Here is a 20,121-nt window from a genome sequence, read left to right as displayed (position 1 = left end):
CAATGCCAATAGATCTAACTTTTGCAAAGGCGAGACCGTTGTAAATGCTTGGTTTTTTTCTTGCCTTGGCCATATACAGCTTGGTCTCCGTTCCTTTAGAGCCTTCGGATTCATCTTCCTACATGAATAACAGCCCTTGACGTTGTAGTCAGACGACAAACACCAAAGACAGTCTTCATGCGGGGCATTGATCGACATATGACCCCCACATTCTTTACAGGGCTTAAAGCCAGACTTCCTTGAGGCAGACATGAAAAAACAGAGAAAGATACAATCGAAATAACAAAGTGTCCAGTCGAAAGTATGGAGAGTCCCAGAAAAAAAACGTTAGCGTCTACAACGTGGAAAAAAGGGAACTGACGTCATCACGCCGACGTGGTCCTCTTATGGCTCCTGTGACGTCATGCGGAGCCGTGTGCGGAGTCATGGCATTGTGACGACCTCGTCGGCGTGGAGAGCTAGGGAAAATTTCTGCGGAATGCTGGCGCAGGGGATATTCATAAGGTGAGGAATCCACAGGCAGATGTATCAATCAGAAACAAATTGTTAGAACAAATGAGAAAAGTTTGAAAATGTGTGTTAATGCTCAAAACATCGAATGATGTCCAAACAGCTGAACTGCCTCAGAGAGACAACTGCTAGTAGAGTGCATTCTGGGATAGAAAGAATCTAAGTTTCTCAAAGGCACAGGCAACCTTTTTTTATTCCAGTCTAATGTAATCCCTACAAACCTCCTTTTACCCTTATTCAGCACTTTATTATGTTTGGACATGTTAACTTTGTGTACTCTCTTTAGAGAAGATTGTGGATTATATGTTCCGGGCCCTCACACATAGCAGGGAATTATTCTAACAATTGTGGCTATCAATGATTATCCTACAATAGAAAATAGGTATTGTTATAGACAACTACATTTTCACAGTTATATTTGTAAAATGATGTTTAGATCACATACCCGATATTTGGCGATCTAATTGCTATTGGCCCAATAACTGGTCTTCTGGTAGTCGTTTCAGCACCAGCCACTGCCTTTCGATTTTCTTCTAGCCTTTGTACGGAAGGCTCTGAGCAATGAGGGGCACTGACAACATCCAAAAGGGCAAAAACTTCATCTGCCAGTTCAGTTCGATTCTCAGCTTTGTCCTGTGACGTCACCACTGCTGTGCTTGTTTGACTGGGTACTTTTAAACGTCGTATCCTAATGTCCGGAGTCCTGCTAGTACCTTGAGTTGACGGTGGAGAAGGGTATTTTGGAGTAGCAAGTAATCTTGAATAGATGAGGGCAGTTGATGGCGGGCTTTCCTGGGCTTGTGGAGAAGCTGACACTAAAATATGAAACATGTACACTAACTAATCATAAACTATTATCACAAATTAACATCATCAGTTACAAACCATTTCTTGATACATCAAAAAAATAGTGTATAAAATAAAATGTCACATTTATTTTCTTTTTCTCCTTCACATCTTTGCTCACTTTTTTACATTAGCTAGTAACACTTCCAGATGTTATAACAGGCTCTTAGCTCTTACATATTTAGTTGTACTTTAAGTAGCACAAGTCGGTATTCAGATATAATAAAAAACAGTGCTTTTTGAAAAACTGATTAAAAACACATAAGGCTGCACTTTTCCTGCTTGTGCCACGGCACACCTTCGAATAGGTGCGCCCAATGCAAACAGGGAAAGTGCATCCTCTTACAGAGAATGCGCTGCCCTCAGGGCAGTTACGAACTCACTGCCCTGCGGGCAGTGCGTTCAAGTGAAATACGGAGCAGTTGTTTCACAGCTGCTCAGTGTTTCATTGTGCAGCCAGGAACCTGCATAAACTTTGAGTGATTGAGGATCCCTTTATAGGTGGGTGCAGTGAGTGACTGCACATGCCTGCAAGAGGATGTCTGGGGGGACCAAGTTCCCTCCTCTAGAGGGCGGCGATCCGGGGGCACACTGAAAATGCACCACCTTTTGGTAGAGCACTTTCAGTGAGGCTCATGACAGCTTCTTTGGATTTGCACCCACGTCTAAAATACGGCGCATGTGCAGAGGCAAAGAGATTGCATCATTTGCATGGGGAGATGCAAGAGTGATATTCTGTGTGCTGCGTATTTGACAACTGCATCAAGAAACTCCTGTGTGCTGCGCTATGGACGACTGTGCAGATTAAGCTGGCAGATACTATGGGGAAAGAAAAGAAACCTCTTTAGTACATGTACAATAGGTGCGGTGCACAGCTCAGTTGGGTCTATGTATTTGAAGAGTTTATTGAAAAGTTTACTTGTATCAGCGTGCTCCTGCAGGAGGCGTAACCGTCCGTTTACGCTAGTAAATAATCTTAGGATGAGTGTGTTCATAAATTATGTGCACATCCCTGCTGTGGGCACTCCGCTAGGGTTCGTCAAAAGACAGACTCCACTGTAGTTTTTTTGTATATTTATTTGGTGTTCATCTGATGTTGACTTTCGTGTTTATTTAAATTTCATTAACCATTGTTTTTAACAATATAATCTTTTCGAAACGGTACTCCGATGCATTTCGGGCACAAATCGCCCTTTCTCAAGGAGCCCTGAAATTCAAAGAAAACATTGGTTTCCTACATGACCCATCATAATAACGAAATAACTGAAAACATATATATGAGACATAAATAACATTTCATAACATTTCAATCAGTATGGCCAATGTTCAAAAACGTTTTTCATGCATAGTATACGAGGTGGATGTCGTAGGGGTGAATGGCATGCTTGCCCAAGTGAAAATGGCTGGTCGTCTGACAAAAGTGTTATAAGTGAGGTAGGGAACTGGGGGATGCCCATCGTTCATGTGAAGAAAATAACGAAAATGAAAAGACTCACGTGATCTTTAAGATTCGAAGAAATCAGTGAGGCTGTAATGGAAAAACCAAATAAGAATCGGTTCCATTATCATCTTTAGTTTTGATGGTGCAATACAATCATACACGCTAATACGTAGGCGGAGAAGTCGGACTTACTGAATATTTTTTACGGGGTTCCGAGTTTCTTCCATCGGGTTTGGACGGGTTACGGAAGCATGGTTCAGCGTCCGGATGTCCTGAACCTGTTTAACGCTGCATTAAAAAATAGACAGGGGACTGTTACCCGGGGTTCGACCGAATGTGGTGGCATCAACGATGGACTTACAACCGAAACCAGGTGTCGGCCATCTGGTGTATGCAAATATTGGTGGACGTTTGAGCAGATTTTTGAATTCAGGTTCAGATGCTAAGATCCGCCAGTGGTTCAGTATAATTTTTTTGTATCTTCCACTCAATGTGGAGTATTTCGACACTAACACCATCCTGGTGTCTTCATTTTTGGTTGATTTTGTTAGGGCTTTTTCACGAGTGGTGTTTGATGCTATAGATTGGCGTATGTCGGCGCGGCGCAATTGCCCATGGACATCCCAGACAATTGTTGGTACCACTGTTTTTCATGGGTGAAATACCTGTGATATAACGTGTATATCATAAGCTCCATGAGGAAAGTTTGCATGGGGTTAGGGATCTCACTGTTTAATAGGGCCTTTTCTACTGCTTCAATTCCTACCGTTTCGAAAAGATTATATTGTTAAAAACAATGGTTAATGAAATTTAAATAAACACGAAAGTCAACATCAGATGAACACCAAATAAATATACTAAAAAACTACAGTGGAGTCTGTCTTTTGACGAACCCTAGCGGAGTGCCCACAGCAGGGATGTGCACATAATTTATGAACACACTCATCCTAAGATTATTTACTAGCGTAAACGAACGGTTACGCCTCCTGCAGGATCTATTCAGGAAGAAAACGGACCGGAACAATACACTGCATTATTCCAGCTCCCACCAGAACTCTTTGAAACGACACCTGCCTTACAGCCAAATGTTGCGAGTCAAACGCATAGTCTCAAATCCAGAAGTCTGCATCAAACGCATGAATGAAATGAACATCAGGTTCGCTGAGAGAGGATACCCACAAGAAACAATTAATGACGCTATGAAGAAAGCATCAAACACCACTCGTGAAAAAGCCCTAACAAAATCAACCAAAAATGAAGACACCAGGATGGTGTTAGTGTCGAAATACTCCACATTGAGTGGAAGATACAAAAAAATTATACTGAACCACTAGCGGATCTTAGCATCTGAACCTGAATTCAAAAATCTGTTCAAACGTCCACCAATATTTGCATACACCAGAGCAAGTAACATCAAAGAGATTCTGTCCAAAGACATTGCCCCACAAACGGAATACAAAGGAACAAGACCATGTCTCAATTGCAATAGTTGCAATAACATCATCAAGGGTAATAAAATCAATCATCCCATGAAAGGCACAGAAATCAAAGTTAACGTAAATGCAACATGTGATTCGTCCAATTTAGTTTACCTGTTAAAATGCCCTTGCGGGAAAATTTACATTGGAAAAACTGAAAGAAAAAGAAAAATTCGCCTGAACGAACACAAGTCGAACATACGGACCAAGCAAGAAAAATCTAGCATTGCAATGCATTTTTCAGAGCACAACCATAATGTGGTGCAATTAAAATTCATGGTTTTGGAAATTATCGAGAAAAAAGAAGGCAAAGATAACAATAAGACTCTGTTACAAAAAGAAACAGCATGGATATATCGAATGCAATCTCTGAAGCCATTTGGTCTGAATGACCGGATTGAACTGAGTTGTTTCTTATAAGTACCCTCAGTGGTACACATGGACACCTCATTCGATTGTGTGACTGTTGATAGCATTTATACATTCTTTCAATGTTCATACTGCCACATCAAGCGTTTTCAATAGTACATCACGTTCATTTCAACGACTGTGTGTTCAGCCGTTCACACCTTGGGGATTTCAATACACATCCATGTCTCATTCCATTCACGTTATTCTCCCTATGAGCACCCTTCCAAGATGGCCGACACCTGGTTTCGGCTGTAAGTCCATCGTTGATGCCACCACATTCGGTCGAACCCTGGGTAACAGTCCCCTGTCTATTTTTTAATGCAGCGTTAAACAGGTTCAGGACATCCGGACGCTGACCCATACTTCCGTAACCCGTCCAAATCCGATGGAGGAAACTCGGAACCCCGTAAAAAATATTCAGTAAGTCGGACTTCTCCACCTACGTATTAGCGTGTATGATTGTATTGCACCATCAAAACTAAAGAGGATAATGGAACCGACTCTTATTTGGTTTTTCCATTACAGCCTCACTGAATTTTTCGAATCTTAAAGATCACGTGAGTCTTTTCGTTTTCGTTATTTTCTTCACATGAACGATGGGCTTCCCCTAGTTCCCTACCTCACTTATAACACTTTTGTCAGACGACCAGCCATTTTCACTTGGGCAAGCATGCCATTCACCCCTACGACATCCACCTCGTATACTGTGCATGAAAAACGTTTTTGAACATAGGCCATACTGATTGAAATGTTATGAAATTTTATTTATGTCTCATATATATGTTTTCAGTTATTTCGTTATTATGATGGGTCATGTAGGAAACCAATGTTTTCTTTGAATTTCAGGGCTGCTTGAGAAAGGGCGATTTGTGCCCGAAATGCATCGGAGTACCGTTTCGAAAAGATTATATTGTTAAAAACAATGGTTAATGAAATTTAAATAAACACGAAAGTCAACATCAGATGAACACCAAATAAATATACTAAAAAACTACAGTGGAGTCTGTCTTTTGACGAACCCTAGCGAGTGCCCACAGCAGGGATGTGCACATAATTTATGAACACACTCATCCTAAGAAAGAAAAGAAACCCCCATATGAGTAAATTGAAGCACACAAGGACCTTAAATCACTCCTCAAGAATGTTAAGGTACAATGTTATTGCAGTGTTATTGATGGTTCAATTAGAGAATATATGTGACTGATATAATGACAGCTCTCCATTTTCCTTTTTTAGCTTCCAACAAAAAATTCGATCACAGCAATCTAAATATAATCAAATGTTTTCCTTACAATCAGGTTTGTTTAAGAAAGGTGAAGGATTAAATTAATGCTTCGAAGTTATGTTTGTCACTAAAACAGATAATGTAAATGTTTTTAATATACCTGGTATTGAATATTGTGACTGGCCATACAAGTCTTGTTCGTAGATCCATTGACCCAAGTAAGATCTCGTTGAATTAAGTCCCTGAGGGAGATTGAACCACGTAGGCATGGCGCTGGAGTGCTTGGGTGCAACTATAAAAAGGGATTGAGCCCTTAATATTGGACTGATGGACACTTTATAAAACTCACTTATGGGAGACATATCTAAAAATAATTCATGCTGATTGATTACATCTGGGTTAGGTTGTTTGGAAATCATTTTACTTCTATTTATGTTGAGTATTCGGTACTACTTTGCATATTTATCATTGATTAGGATCTTTTTCGAGTTAGTAGGAAGCAAGAGAGTAAGTAGGAAGCAAGAGAGTTAATAGCAAGCAAGATGGCGGCTGAGTGAGACCTCTCTAACTCACCTCCACACCACCTCTCGATCCCTGTCTCTTATCTGAGTAATGCACCCTGGCCCTGGGGTACGGATGCTGGAAAATCGCTGGTGTTACTGGCATGATCGGATTAGAGCGATCGGCAACCCAGTGACGCTGAGAGACCATCGGCATCGATCATCGGGCTGTAGCCGGCGCTGGGAGGCGTTAGCCCGGCTTCTCCTGACTGTCATCCCCGGCTGGGCAGAAACTGACGTGCGCGGTCTGTGGTTGCCTAGCAACCGAACTTGCTGCGGGAAGCCGAGGACGCGAAGAACGCCAGGAACGCGGAAGCGTCCTCGAGGAGCGAGATGGCAGCCCGAGGCGGAACAAGACACGCTCCACTGTACTCGTTCCAGCATCAACACGCGGCTGGGGGTCAAGGAGGCTAAGGACCTGCGTGAAGCCAACATGAACACCGGTAAGAAGAAGACATGGAATAAAAGCGCTAAAATTACCGTTAGCAACCCAAATAGTTTCCCTGCCACCCTGAAAGATAAAAACAGACAGCCATTACGAGTCTTTTCCCCAGTAAACCGAGCAAGGGCTTAAACAATGACTTTGCAGGTGTGGGGGACCCAGCGCCAGATCAGAGTGGGACTATGGAAACTGAGGGCATGACTAAACACAAAGAGTTATGTAATGCGGGCAATGAGGATGCAACTAACGGCATTAACAGAGCTACAGATAATGCGGATGAAAACAAAATGCTAAAATCATGGGGGTCAAGCTCTGAGATTACCATATTAAGCACTGACAATAAGACGGGCGGCACCTCACGTGAAGCGGCAAATGAGACAAATAACTTGCAGGCTGTCAGTCAGCTAGCAAGTGGTATCCATGAAAGCACCATGTACAATGTTGATACTAAAGAAACAGGGTATACATCTCCAGACCCCCTCGAGAACTTTTTTTCCCCTAAACGAAGAATCAGAGGACTCGGAAGACACACATCTGCCTAGTGGTAGTAGCGCCGAGGGATGCAAAGAATCCACAACAAGTAATGGAAGCCAGCAAACTAGCCAAAAGACACCTAGGAGATCAAAAAGGGCGTCTGTGGGACGAAGGTCAAAACAACATGAGGATATGGAGGAAGAACAGGAACTCAGATGGGACTATTCGGATACGCAGCCACTTACCCTAACAGGGGAGCAGGATGTAACCACCGAGAGTAAAAAATCCCAGGGTGATCAGAACCAAAGCAAGGATCACAACAGAGCCGACACTGGCAATGATACTACAATCTCTGAACTCATTTCAAAAGGAAGTTAAGGCCGGATCGCCCGCGCAGCAGGAAAAAAACTCCAAGGATCAGTAAGAAAAATCTGAAAAACATGCACGGACATTGCAGAGAGATTGAGCATGGTTGAAACCCGGACTGAAATATTGAAGAATACTGTGGAAACTTTGAAAACTCAGGTGACTTCACAGGGTAGCCCGGTGACGGATATAATGTGGAAACTAGAAGAAGCAGAGAACCGCCAACGACTGAATAGTCTAAGGATCCTTGGCATTCCAGAGAACAGCGAGGGGATGGATATAAGGGCATTTACGATCAGCCTGTTCAAAAACACCTTCCCTGAATTAACACATTGGGATTGGGACAAAGAAATACAGCGGGTACACAGATTCCCTTTTTCACTCCCGAAGCACCCTAGAGGAGGCCAATCATTTCCCAGAGTCATCCTGGTCTTTTTTGGTAATTCTTTTACTAAGACAGGCCGTGTATGATTTGGAAAGACCTAACAAAAAACGGAACTGGGGGAGCTTTTCCTTTTTCACCAAGCCTGATTTCTCTCATGCGACAGTAGAAAAACGTTGGCGTGACTGCGGCAACTGATCACGCCCTTCCAAAAGGCTGGGGCCACCGCCTTTCTACAAAACCCGGCTAAATTAAAAGTGATCTCACGGGGCAAGACAATGTTCTTTAGCTCCGAAATACAGGCAGAGCAGGCTCTGAAGGATATTACGTCTGAGAAAAACGGGGAAACAGGGGGAAGATATTAATAAGACGTACACAATACTACTCTAATGATACTGATTATGACAATGTCTAATGCGAATGCAGATTTGTGATGTTTAGGCTATTTGGGGTTTCAATCTTTTTTTCCACACTGTTTTCCCTGTGCAACGGCCTCCTTTTTTTTTTTTTTTTACTTATTATATATTTTTTTTATTTAGAGTGTTAGCATGACGAGATGTAACTCAGGAATGCCTTAATTCCTTTAAAAAACCAGACAGGGAATACACACGAATATAGGGGGAGAGGTGATGTGGGGTATGGGTGAGGTTGAACAGACGTCATCACACAGGCTCAGGCTGCTTTAAAAAAGGTGGGGGGTGGAGGGGCGGGTTGAGGAGCGGGGGGGACCAGGGCACAAGATTTCTACAGGGGACACACAGGGTATACACAGAGAAAAGTAAGAAAAGAAGACACAGGGTAGTATTATGTCTTAAGAGACAGCACATAATTCAACCGAGGATTGTTAGAAACCAGGATGGCTAAAATAAAAATACTTTCAATGAATATATGTGGCCTTAACGATCTCAAGAAAAGGCAGAAAGTAGCAGAGGGTCTTAAGTTGTCTGGTGCAAACATTATTTGTCTTCAGGAGGCACATATTGAGGGGTCACAGCAATACTTACTCAAAACACTCGGATACCGACTTATTTCAGCCACAACGCAAGGGACACGTACTAGGGGGTGGCCATTTTAGCAAAAGGCGGGGGGTGTTCAGTTTTCATGATCTGTGACGGATAAATTCGGGTGATATGCGATAGCAGAGTGTTGTTAAAACAATGGGACAAGCAAGATGACAGTGTGCACTGTATATGGTAATATTAGTGACGATCCGGATGTATTAAATAGTGTCTCCAACGAATTGGTACACTGGCCTCTCCCTCTGATTGTATGCAGGGATTTAAATATTCATTTACCAGGTGATTGATCCATGGGCGCGGAGTTTAAATTTCAGGGCAGGAAACAAAAAGTCTTTCAAGCTTTAAAAGATATGTGTGGGCTGCATGGCTTAATAGACGGATGGACACTGAAAAACCCAGGGGACCCCGGTTATACCTATTATTCGCACCCACACTCAAACGGCATGTAAGACTGGTTTTTATGCTTATGTCTAATTCTTTAAGAACAATCTGCCACATAGAAAAATTACCTAGAATCCTCTCGGACCATAATCCACTGGAGCTTAGCCTTACGTGTGGCCCTGATAAATCCACAACAAATACTTGGACATTTAAAAGGGCATTATTAAATAATGATGGATATTGTCAGCATATGAGAACTTGGATTCCGGCTTTTCTGGAGGATAACATGGGGTCTACCTCAATTGACGTGGTGTGGGATACCCTGAAGGCCTGTGTCAGAGGTGAAACTATGCGATTCTCTTTCCAACATAATAAAGAAGGAAAACTGCAAATGACATTGTTAGAACAAAATCTGCGCAGAGCAGAGGAGGATTTAATTAAGGCGGTACAGGAGGGAAGGGTAACAGATAGCGAAGTAAGTAGGGTGGCAATCGCTAAAAACTACATTTCAAAAATATTAATTAAAAAAGCGATTGTCAGAGCCAATATCCACAGAGAAAAAACTTATGAGCTAAGTGAAAAAGTGGGACACCAACTTGCGGTACGAACTAGGGAAGAGACATCAATTACTCTAATAAAAGAAATTAAGGATCCAGAACTTGGATTGAGATCGGAACCTTCAGATATAAGAACGGCTTTTCAGGGGTTCTATCAGAAACTATATTACGAAGCTGATAATGAATGTAGTGATCCCGAAACGTATCTTGATGCATTCACTACAGATCATCTGGGAGCAGAAGACCAAGATCTATTAGATAGTCCCCTCTATTGGGAGGACATTTTACTCTCTTTGAACTCCCGAGCTAATGGAAAAGCAAAAGACATAGATGGGATCCCCACTCAGTTCTACGTTAAGTTTGCACCACAACTTAGGGCCATCATGACAGAACTCTTTCATTATATTTTTCAGGGAGGGAATCCACCAAGGTCCTGGTCGTTAGCTAAAATAGTCATCTTTCCTAAGAAAAATAAAGATCCCCAGGAAATGGGGTCTTATTGACCTATTACCCTGATCAATGGGGACTCGAAAATATATTCGAAACTATTTGCAGCACCCCGATACATAAAATAGTTTCTGAACGACAACACAGGTTTGTACCGGGAAGATCTTCAACTGACCACGTACAAAGGGTCATTTCTCTCTTTGATTACACGGGAACAACAGGAGACCCTATGGCGCTTATCCTGCTTGACGCGGAGAAGGCGTTTGATAGGGTCTCCTGGAAATTCCTGTGGGCCGCTATGTCAAACTGTGGCATCGGAGAGAAATTTATAACAGCAATCCAACGGCTCTACATTAACCCTAGTGGCAGTGTATTGACTAATGGGGCTCTGTCCAAAAATGTTATCATCACTAGGGGGACAAGACATAGGTGCCCATGCTCAGCCCTCTTGTTCGCAATCTATATTGATGGATTTATACGCAGGCTTGAAAATAACATACTAATCCCTCCTATTCGAGTGCGTGATCTAGATACAAAATGCTTAGCATATGCCGATGACATTGCTATTGTTACGAGCGACCCTAAAAACGCTATAACCTTGATTGAAAAAAGAAGCTCAAGTCTTTGGTAGAGTCTCAGGGTATAAATTAAACTTGAGCAAGACACAGATCGTGCTTAACAGTAAAATCACAATGAGGGACCCTAGAGTAATAGATAAGGCTACATATTTGGGGGTTAGTATTAGTGCTAATATTGAAAATATTGGTAACAACAATGTGGAACCACTCATACAGTGTACTCAAAAAGAATTGCTTCGACTCAACAACCTACATTTAACTATCGGTGGTAGAAGCAACGTAGTTAAGATGCTTTTTTTCCCCAAGTTTTTATATTTCTTTCCGGCAATCTGCTTAGAATTTTCCCCACAAGTATTTAAAAATAGAGATACTATGTTTTCACGGTTTATTTGGGGATATAATAGACCACGTAGGGCATTTAGGTGGATCATGTTACCTAGAGAACGTGGAGGGTGGGCTCTTCCCAACTTCAAGCTGTACTTTTGGGCCACAGTGTTGAGGTATAGTGTTACACTTCTAACTATTAATCCGGGTGGCAACAACATACCCACTCCACAAGAACTTATTCTGGGGGAAGGGAGTACTGGATGTCTATGGAGACATGCAAACAATGGCTACTTTAAAAAAGTAAAATTCAAGACTATCTCCAGTGTCATCAAAGTATGGGGGAATGTTAAAAAACTACTAGGTTTAGGTCGCTATTCCTACTATACCCCCGTAAGCCAGAATACGGACCTACCAGAGATATTTCATGATACCTGTATAAGGAGATGGATTGATTTAGGGGTTAGACAGCTCGGCTGTTTTTTCTCGGTAAATGGAATCAAATGCTTTGATGAGCTGAAATCAGATTTTAATATTACTAATAGGTATTTCTTTAAATTTCTTCAGCTGAGAGACTTTTTATTAAAGAAGGGGGGAGGTTGCATTAAATTTCAAACTTCCCAAATTATAGAAAATCTATGTAGAGAAGCGCCTCCTAAAATCGGCGAGATATATGAAGCGATGAATACATTATTACCAGATGACATGGACAAACATGTCCTAGCTTGGCAGACTAAACTTGGTGTCTCTTCCCGAACTTCTCTTTATTCATACGAAATGTCACTCACCTGTTTAATGTCCATAAAACTTCAAGCACAATTCTATAAAACTTTCTGCTCTCTATACTATACCCCATATAAAATAGCCAAATGGGGGACTGGGAAAGGCATAACATGCCCACGCTGCGCACTTCCTGAGGCAGATATTATCCATATGTTTGCCTCTTGTAATTCACTAAAAAATTTACTAGCTGAAATATCTGGCTTCCTCTCTGACATAGCTCATGTTAGTGTGAATGTTACAGCCGAAGAGGCCATGTTGGGCACATCTAACAGGGATCGACCAAAACAGATACAAGGGTTGATTTTTGTTGCCATGGCTGTTTACCGGTTGTGCGTAGCATCAGCATGCTTAGATCCGATACCACCATCTTTTCTGCAGTGGAGGGCTAGACTGCTTGAGATCTGCAGCCTTGAGGTCGCCATTTATAGGAACAAAGGGAGCAATAATCGAAGAAGGGGTATGAAAATGTGGGAGCCCTTGCTAGACTGGATCCAAGAGCAGTGATTGGATTAGTGGGAACAACTGGTGTCTATCGCTATATGTACATTTTTGTGCTTTCTTTTAATTTTCTCAGCCGGAAACGCTGTGTTGTCTGAAAATGTTCTCTTTGTTAAGATGCTTTCTTTTCTCAAAATGGACTGATTGTTAATTTCTATTTCCCTATGTTTGTAACAATAATGGATTCCTGGTCTCTAGGTGGGGGGGGGGGGGGAGATTCTGTAAAACATTAAAGAAAATTGTCTGAATAAAGATTGTAAAAAAAAAAAAGTTAGGATCTTTTTCTTCTCAAAGTCCTTATTGATTGGGCTCCAGGATGTATGTGTTGTAAGATCTAATGAGTTCTGTTCTTGAACTGGTTGCCAAATGGTATGACTTATTTGAAAAAAATGGGGCCCCTGCCTAATTGGATGAACCCTGGCAAGGTGAATTTGTTATTTGAAAAGAAAAGTGCACACTGGGTTTAGTGTATTCTTAAAATGAAAGTGATTTAGACATGTGTTTTTATCAACAAATCATTCTTCACTCATATAATTATTGTTCATATCATTTTTTTATTTATTTTATTTAAGAGTGATATCTGATTTTATTTTTTTTAACGTTTTTTTCTTAATTATTTTTACTTATTGCACATATATATATACTTTGTTTGTTTACCAAAAACGTTTTCCTATACAAATATCTTGAGAAATTATCATAAAAATAATTGCTTGATTTAAAAATAACCACTTAACGTTATGAGAACTGAATGTAAACGCAGAAATTAATTCCTTCAACGCGTTTCGGCCGTTGCCTTCCTCAGGAAATCTGCTTTGTTCTTTGTTACAGTTAATGTGGCTAAAAGGTGATGAAAAAATATAACTTTAGTATCTCTTATATACATTTATATATTACACATGTCTTGTCCTCTCTTCATTTTATTTAAACATTACACACTTATTGTATTTATATTTATTACATTAACGCAAACTCCTAAGTGAGCTGAGGGCCATCCACAGCTGAGCACTTCCATATTTACATTTATCTACACAATTATATTTACATATGTCTATACATTTGTTACCTTCATCCTGTACACTATGTACATTTGTCTTTAAATCCCATTTTCTAACTCATGAGAGTTTACACAGTATTCGTTATTGCTTGCAGATGGTAGCTACTCCACTGGACTTATGCCTTAGCCTGGCTTATCTAATCACAAGGGAACTCCCTTGACCTTTGGACATTCAATAGGAGTGAATTGATTTTAATTTTAACTTTAAAGCGAGGCGATAGTTGTTATTGGCTGGAGGAAAAGGTTATTACCTTGATTATAGTAATAGACGGCTTCTTAATAGCTGTATGTTTTATGCTTCTATACGTAAAGCGAGGACCCAAGTCTCTGTGTATAGATAGAACAGAAAGAGCTTTATTACTTTATCGCTCTGACTAAAACATTTGCGTTAATTGATTTTTCCATTAGATAGATTACCTTGTCTAATGCTCTTTATGTGCTGTATATCTTCGTCTTACAGGCTTGTTAGTTTCAACGCAGATGATTTGTATTATCTGCTGTGCAAACAAAATGGAATTATGGCTATGTCTTTTTACTTGCATTTATATCCTAGTGATATGTCTCTCATGAGCACGATATGTTGAAATTACCTTTTAACTTCCTGTCAGAACCACCACACCTGTTGCCTTATTTTCTTTCTGGAGTCTGCATTACTCTTGTTGGAAGATTTTTAAATCTATACTGGAAAAAACAGGGCAACACTCGTGATGTTTGTTTGGACCGTTATTGGGCTAAGATGCTCATGTATGGATCAAAGTAGCGCTTACCTAAAAACTGGTCTGAGACCTCTTCTATATTTGCCTGCTTGGTCTGCTTGGCTGTATAACTGCTCGCGTTTTCCGTCTTAGGTGCTACATATAGGAGGATTTCCTATCTGTTACAACAAAGAGGGGACAAGGTGACGCTCATGTTCATGTTGTCTGTTTGGACCGTTATTAAGGTATGGAGTTCAGGCAAAGAACAGCGTGGGGCTTACCTTAGGCTGGTCTAAACCTCTTCTATACTTGACCGCGTGGTCTACTTGTCTGTTTAACTGCTCTCGTTTTCCGACTTGGATGTTGCAGGTTAGTTAAGTTCTTATCTGTAGCGACATAGAGGGGACAGCAGAAATATCCTTGGTTAGTTGGATCGTGGTGGACCAAACTAACAGTTCGCACCTGTATCTACGGGGATGACAGTGACATACCTGATATATTCGGATGTCGTCCTCGATGTAGTCCGACTGCCGGTCCAACAGTTGCCTTTCTAATGAGGTGTATAAATACCAAACTGTTTGGCGCCATGGGTCAATGAGTAAAGCGTAGTCTCACGAGACTACGGGTTGGTCTAAGCTTATACTTCCTGTTTAGGTGTGGTGTATTTGGCTAATGGCTCCGCCATCTTATCCTAGTTCCTGTGGTCCGTGGACTGGGTTTAAATATACATAACAGATTACTCCCTAGTGTATAATAACTGTTTTTATCTGTTGAGAGCATGAATGTCGGGGTATGTTGGATTAGGGATGTGATTATGTGACGAAAAATTGTTTGTTTAGAAATTTGTTCTGGGGCGTATTGTTGTAAACTCAAGACAGTATGTCACTCTCTGAGATAAACCGCTTCCATCTGCATGCAATAATAACATGGAAGTTGTTACAAATGACACACAATAACGGATGGGTAGGATTTAAATACCGTTGAGGCACAGACTTCACATATCGTTTTTTACATACAACCATTCATGTATGATTATTGATCTCAATATGATTGTGGCACATATTAACAATACATTACTACTGGCTCCCCAGCTCCTTGTTGCCTCTTGTTGTCATTGTTCATACATTTCACAGTTTTTATATAATGGCTTGATCCAGATTTTACATACTAACATTCATGAATGATATCTGATATTATTGATCTCAATATGATTTTGGTACATATTAACAGTACATTGCTACTGGCTCCCCAGCTCCTTGTTGCCTCTTGTTGTCATGGTTCATACATTTCACAGTTTTTATATAATTGCTTGATCCCACGGGATTTCAGCATTAAGTCCATTAATGGCTGTCCCCAAGATATATATCCAATATACTTCCCTCATTTTGCGTATTTTCTCTTGATCATATCCTACCCTTGGGTGTATTCTCTCTAGGATATACCATGTGATGTTCTCTGGTGTATGTCCTTCTTCCAAAAAATGGCTCACCATAGGGGCTGTGTCTTTTTTTGTTCGTATGGCTGACCTGTGCTCAGTCAATCTGACGTTGAAAGCTCTGCCTGTTTGACCTACGTAGCCTTTGGCACATGGGCAAATGATAAGGTAGACTACATTGGTGCTTCTGCAGTTATTCAGATCTCTTGGTTCAATAGTTTGTTTGTTGAAGGTCAGACTAGTACCTTCTATGGCTGAAGCACAGGATTTGCAGGTCGAACATTTGTAGTTGCCCACTACAGGTTTTAGGGTTGAAAGTGATTGTTGTCTTGGTTCACACTTGGTGACCATTCTTGATCTAACTATATGATCTTTTAGTGTCTTATTCTTTTTATACGCAAAGATGGGCCTGGATAATCTGTCTTGTTTGGGGATATTTGCATTTAGTATATGCCAATTGGCATTGACTGTTTGTCTGATCCTTTCGTGTGGCTTGTGAATCTGATATTCTCATCACATAAATTTATCCATTGTAGATATTACTGTTGGGGCACAAGAAGCCCCCATACTGACTGTACCAAATACAGTGCCCAAGTGTCTTTGTATTAGAATGCCTTAACATCGTGCTTAATGAGAATGTGTTCGAATTTAATGGCAAACTATTCAAGCAACAACAAGGAGTCAGTATGGGGGCTTCTTGTGCCCCAACAATTGCCAACATTTACATGGCCCATTTTGAGGCACAATTCGTTTTCAATGAAGTAACACCCTTTTTTGAGTCAGTATGTAATTGGGCTAGGTACATAGACGACGTGTTCTTCATTTGGCTTGACAATGAAGACACGTTAGAAGAATATCTACAATGGATAAATTTATGTGATGAGAATATCAGATTCACAAGCCACACCAGTAGAGAAAGAGTAACCTACCTAGATGTGGAGATAAAACATCAAGACCAGGCACTAATAGTAGACCTGTTTGTCAAACCCACCTCAAAAAATACGTTGTTACACTATGACAGCTTTCATCCGACCATGCAAAAGAATAGTGTGCCATTTGGGGAATTCCTTAGGTTAAGGCGCAATTGTACTCAAATACAGGACTATGACATCAGAGCCATAACCATGAAAGAAAAATTCTTGTCCAGAGGGTATCCAAAAAAGCTAATAAGAGACTCATTTAAGAGAGCTCGTTTCTTCGATAGACAAGTACTGTTACAACCGAAAGCAGAGAAAAACAGCCCCCAGTTAGTATTTGTCACCAAACATTCATGTATCAACGAAAGGATCAGACAAACAGTCAATGCCAATTGGCATATACTAAATGCAAATATCCCCAAACAAGACAGATTATCCAGGCCCATCTTTGCGTATAAAAAGAATAAGACACTAAAAGATCATATAGTTAGATCAAGAATGGTCACCAAGTGTGAACCAAGACAACAATCACTTTCAACCCTAAAACCTGTAGTGGGCAACTACAAATGTTCGACCTGCAAATCCTGCGCTTCAGCCATAGAAGGTACTAGTCTGACCTTCAACAAACAAACTATTGAACCAAGAGATCTGAATAACTGCAGAAGCACCAATGTAGTCTACCTTATCATTTGCCCATGTGCCAAAGGCTACGTAGGTCAAACAGGCAGAGCTTTCAACGTCAGATTGACTGAGCACAGGTCAGCCATACGAACAAAAAAATACACAGCCCCTATGGTGAGCCATTTTTTGGAAGAAGGACATACACCAGAGAACATCACATGGTATATCCTAGAGAGAATACACCCAAGGGTAGGATATGATCAAGAGAAAATACGCAAAATGAGGGAAGTATATTGGATATATATCTTGGGGACAGCCATTAATGGACTTAATGCTGAAATCCCGTGGGATCAAGCAATTATATAAAAACTGTGAAATGTATGAACCATGACAACAAGAGGCAACAAGGAGCTGGGGAGCCAGTAGCAATGTACTGTTAATATGTACCAAAATCATATTGAGATCAATAATATCAGATATCATTCATGAATGTTAGTATGTAAAATCTGGATCAAGCCATTATATAAAAACTGTGAAATGTATGAACAATGACAACAAGAGGCAACAAGGAGCTGGGGAGCCAGTAGTAATGTATTGTTAATATGTGCCACAATCATATTGAGATCAATAATCATACATGAATGGTTGTATGTAAAAAACGATATGTGAAGTCTGTGCCTCAACGGTATTTAAATCCTACCCATCCGTTATTGTGTGTCATTTGTAACAACTTCCATGTTATTATTGCATGCAGATGGAAGCGGTTTATCTCAGAGAGTGACATACTGTCTTGAGTTTACAACAATACGCCCCAGAACAAATTTCTAAACAAACAATTTTTCGTCACATAATCACATCCCTAATCCAACATACCCCGACATTCATGCTCTCAACAGATAAAAACAGTTATTATACACTAGGGAGTAATCTGTTATGTATATTTAAACCCAGTCCACGGACCACAGGAACTAGGATAAGATGGCGGAGCCATTAGCCAAATACACCACACCTAAACAGGAAGTATAAGCTTAGACCAACCCGTAGTCTCGTGAGACTACGCTTTACTCATTGACCCATGGCGCCAAACAGTTTGGTATTTATACACCTCATTAGAAAGGCAACTGTTGGACCGGCAGTCGGACTACATCGAGGACGACATCCGAATATATCAGGTATGTCACTGTCATCCCCGTAGATACAGGTGCGAACTGTTAGTTTGGTCCACCACGATCCAACTAACCAAGGATATTTCTGCTGTCCCCTCTATGTCGCTACAGATAAGAACTTAACTAACCTGCAACATCCAAGTCGGAAAACGAGAGCAGTTAAACAGACAAGTAGACCACGCGGTCAAGTATAGAAGAGGTTTAGACCAGCCTAAGGTAAGCCCCACGCTGTTCTTTGCCTGAACTCCATACCTTAATAACGGTCCAAACAGACAACATGAACATGAGCGTCACCTTGTCCCCTCTTTGTTGTAACAGATAGGAAATCCTCCTATATGTAGCACCTAAGACGGAAAACGCGAGCAGTTATACAGCCAAGCAGACCAAGCAGGCAAATATAGAAGAGGTCTCAGACCAGTTTTTAGGTAAGCGCTACTTTGATCCATACATGAGCATCTTAGCCCAATAACGGTCCAAACAAACATCACGAGTGTTGCCCTGTTTTTTCCAGTATAGATTTAAAAATCTTCCAACAAGAGTAATGCAGACTCCAGAAAGAAAATAAGGCAACAGGTGTGGTGGTTCTGACAGGAAGTTAAAAGGTAATTTCAACATATCGTGCTCATAAGAGACATATCACTAGGATATAAATGCAAGTAAAAAGACATAGCCATAATTCCATTTTGTTTGCACAGCAGATAATACAAATCATCTGCGTTGAAACTAACAAGCCTGTAAGACGAAGATATACAGCACATAAAGAGCATTAGACAAGGTAATCTATCTAATGGAAAAATCAATTAACGCAAATGTTTTAGTCAGAGCGATAAAGTAATAAAGCTCTTTCTGTTCTATCTATACACAGAGACTTGGGTCCTCGCTTTACGTATAAAAGCATAAAACATACAGCTATTAAGAAGCCGTCTATTACTATAATCAAGGTAATAACCTTTTCCTCCAGCCAATAACAACTATCGCCTCGCTTTAAAGTTAAAATTAAAATCAATTCACTCCTATTGAATGTCCAAAGGTCAAGGGAGTTCCCTTGTGATTAGATAAGCCAGGCTAAGGCATAAGTCCAGTGGAGTAGCTACCATCTGCAAGCAATAACGAATACTGTGTAAACTCTCATGAGTTAGAAAATGGGATTTAAAGACAAATGTACATAGTGTACAGGATGAAGGTAACAAATGTATAGACATATGTAAATATAATTGTGTAGATAAATGTAAATATGGAAGTGCTCAGCTGTGGATGGCCCTCAGCTCACTTAGGAGTTTGCGTTAATGTAATAAATATAAATACAATAAGTGTGTAATGTTTAAATAAAATGAAGAGAGGACAAGACATGTGTAATATATAAATGTATATAAGAGATACTAAAGTTATATTTTTTCATCACCTTTTAGCCACATTAACTGTAACAAAGAACAAAGCAGATTTCCTGAGGAAGGCAACGGCCGAAACGCGTTGAAGGAATTAATTTCTGCGTTTACATTCAGTTCTCATAA

The 20,121-nt window shown here is 40.5% G+C and overlaps 1 protein-coding gene across 2 annotated transcripts in view; it reads right to left on the bottom strand.

The window, feature by feature from the left end:
* Positions 1–20,121, bottom strand: part of LRRC56 (leucine rich repeat containing 56) — a 650,173-nt gene that overhangs the window by 22,017 nt on the left and 608,035 nt on the right. For both annotated transcript variants that reach the window (XM_078682840.1, XM_078682841.1), the window contains one exon: positions 956–1,325. In XM_078682840.1, the coding sequence (XP_078538966.1) occupies positions 956–1,325 (370 nt within the window). The remainder of the gene's footprint in view (positions 1–955; positions 1,326–20,121) is intronic.

Source organism: Lissotriton helveticus, chromosome 3_1 (genome assembly GCF_964261635.1).
Source record: "Lissotriton helveticus chromosome 3_1, aLisHel1.1, whole genome shotgun sequence".
Taxonomy (NCBI): Eukaryota; Metazoa; Chordata; class Amphibia; order Caudata; family Salamandridae; genus Lissotriton; species Lissotriton helveticus.
The sequence above is the reverse complement of the archived record's forward strand: the minus strand, read 5'-3'. Positions and strand labels throughout refer to the sequence as shown.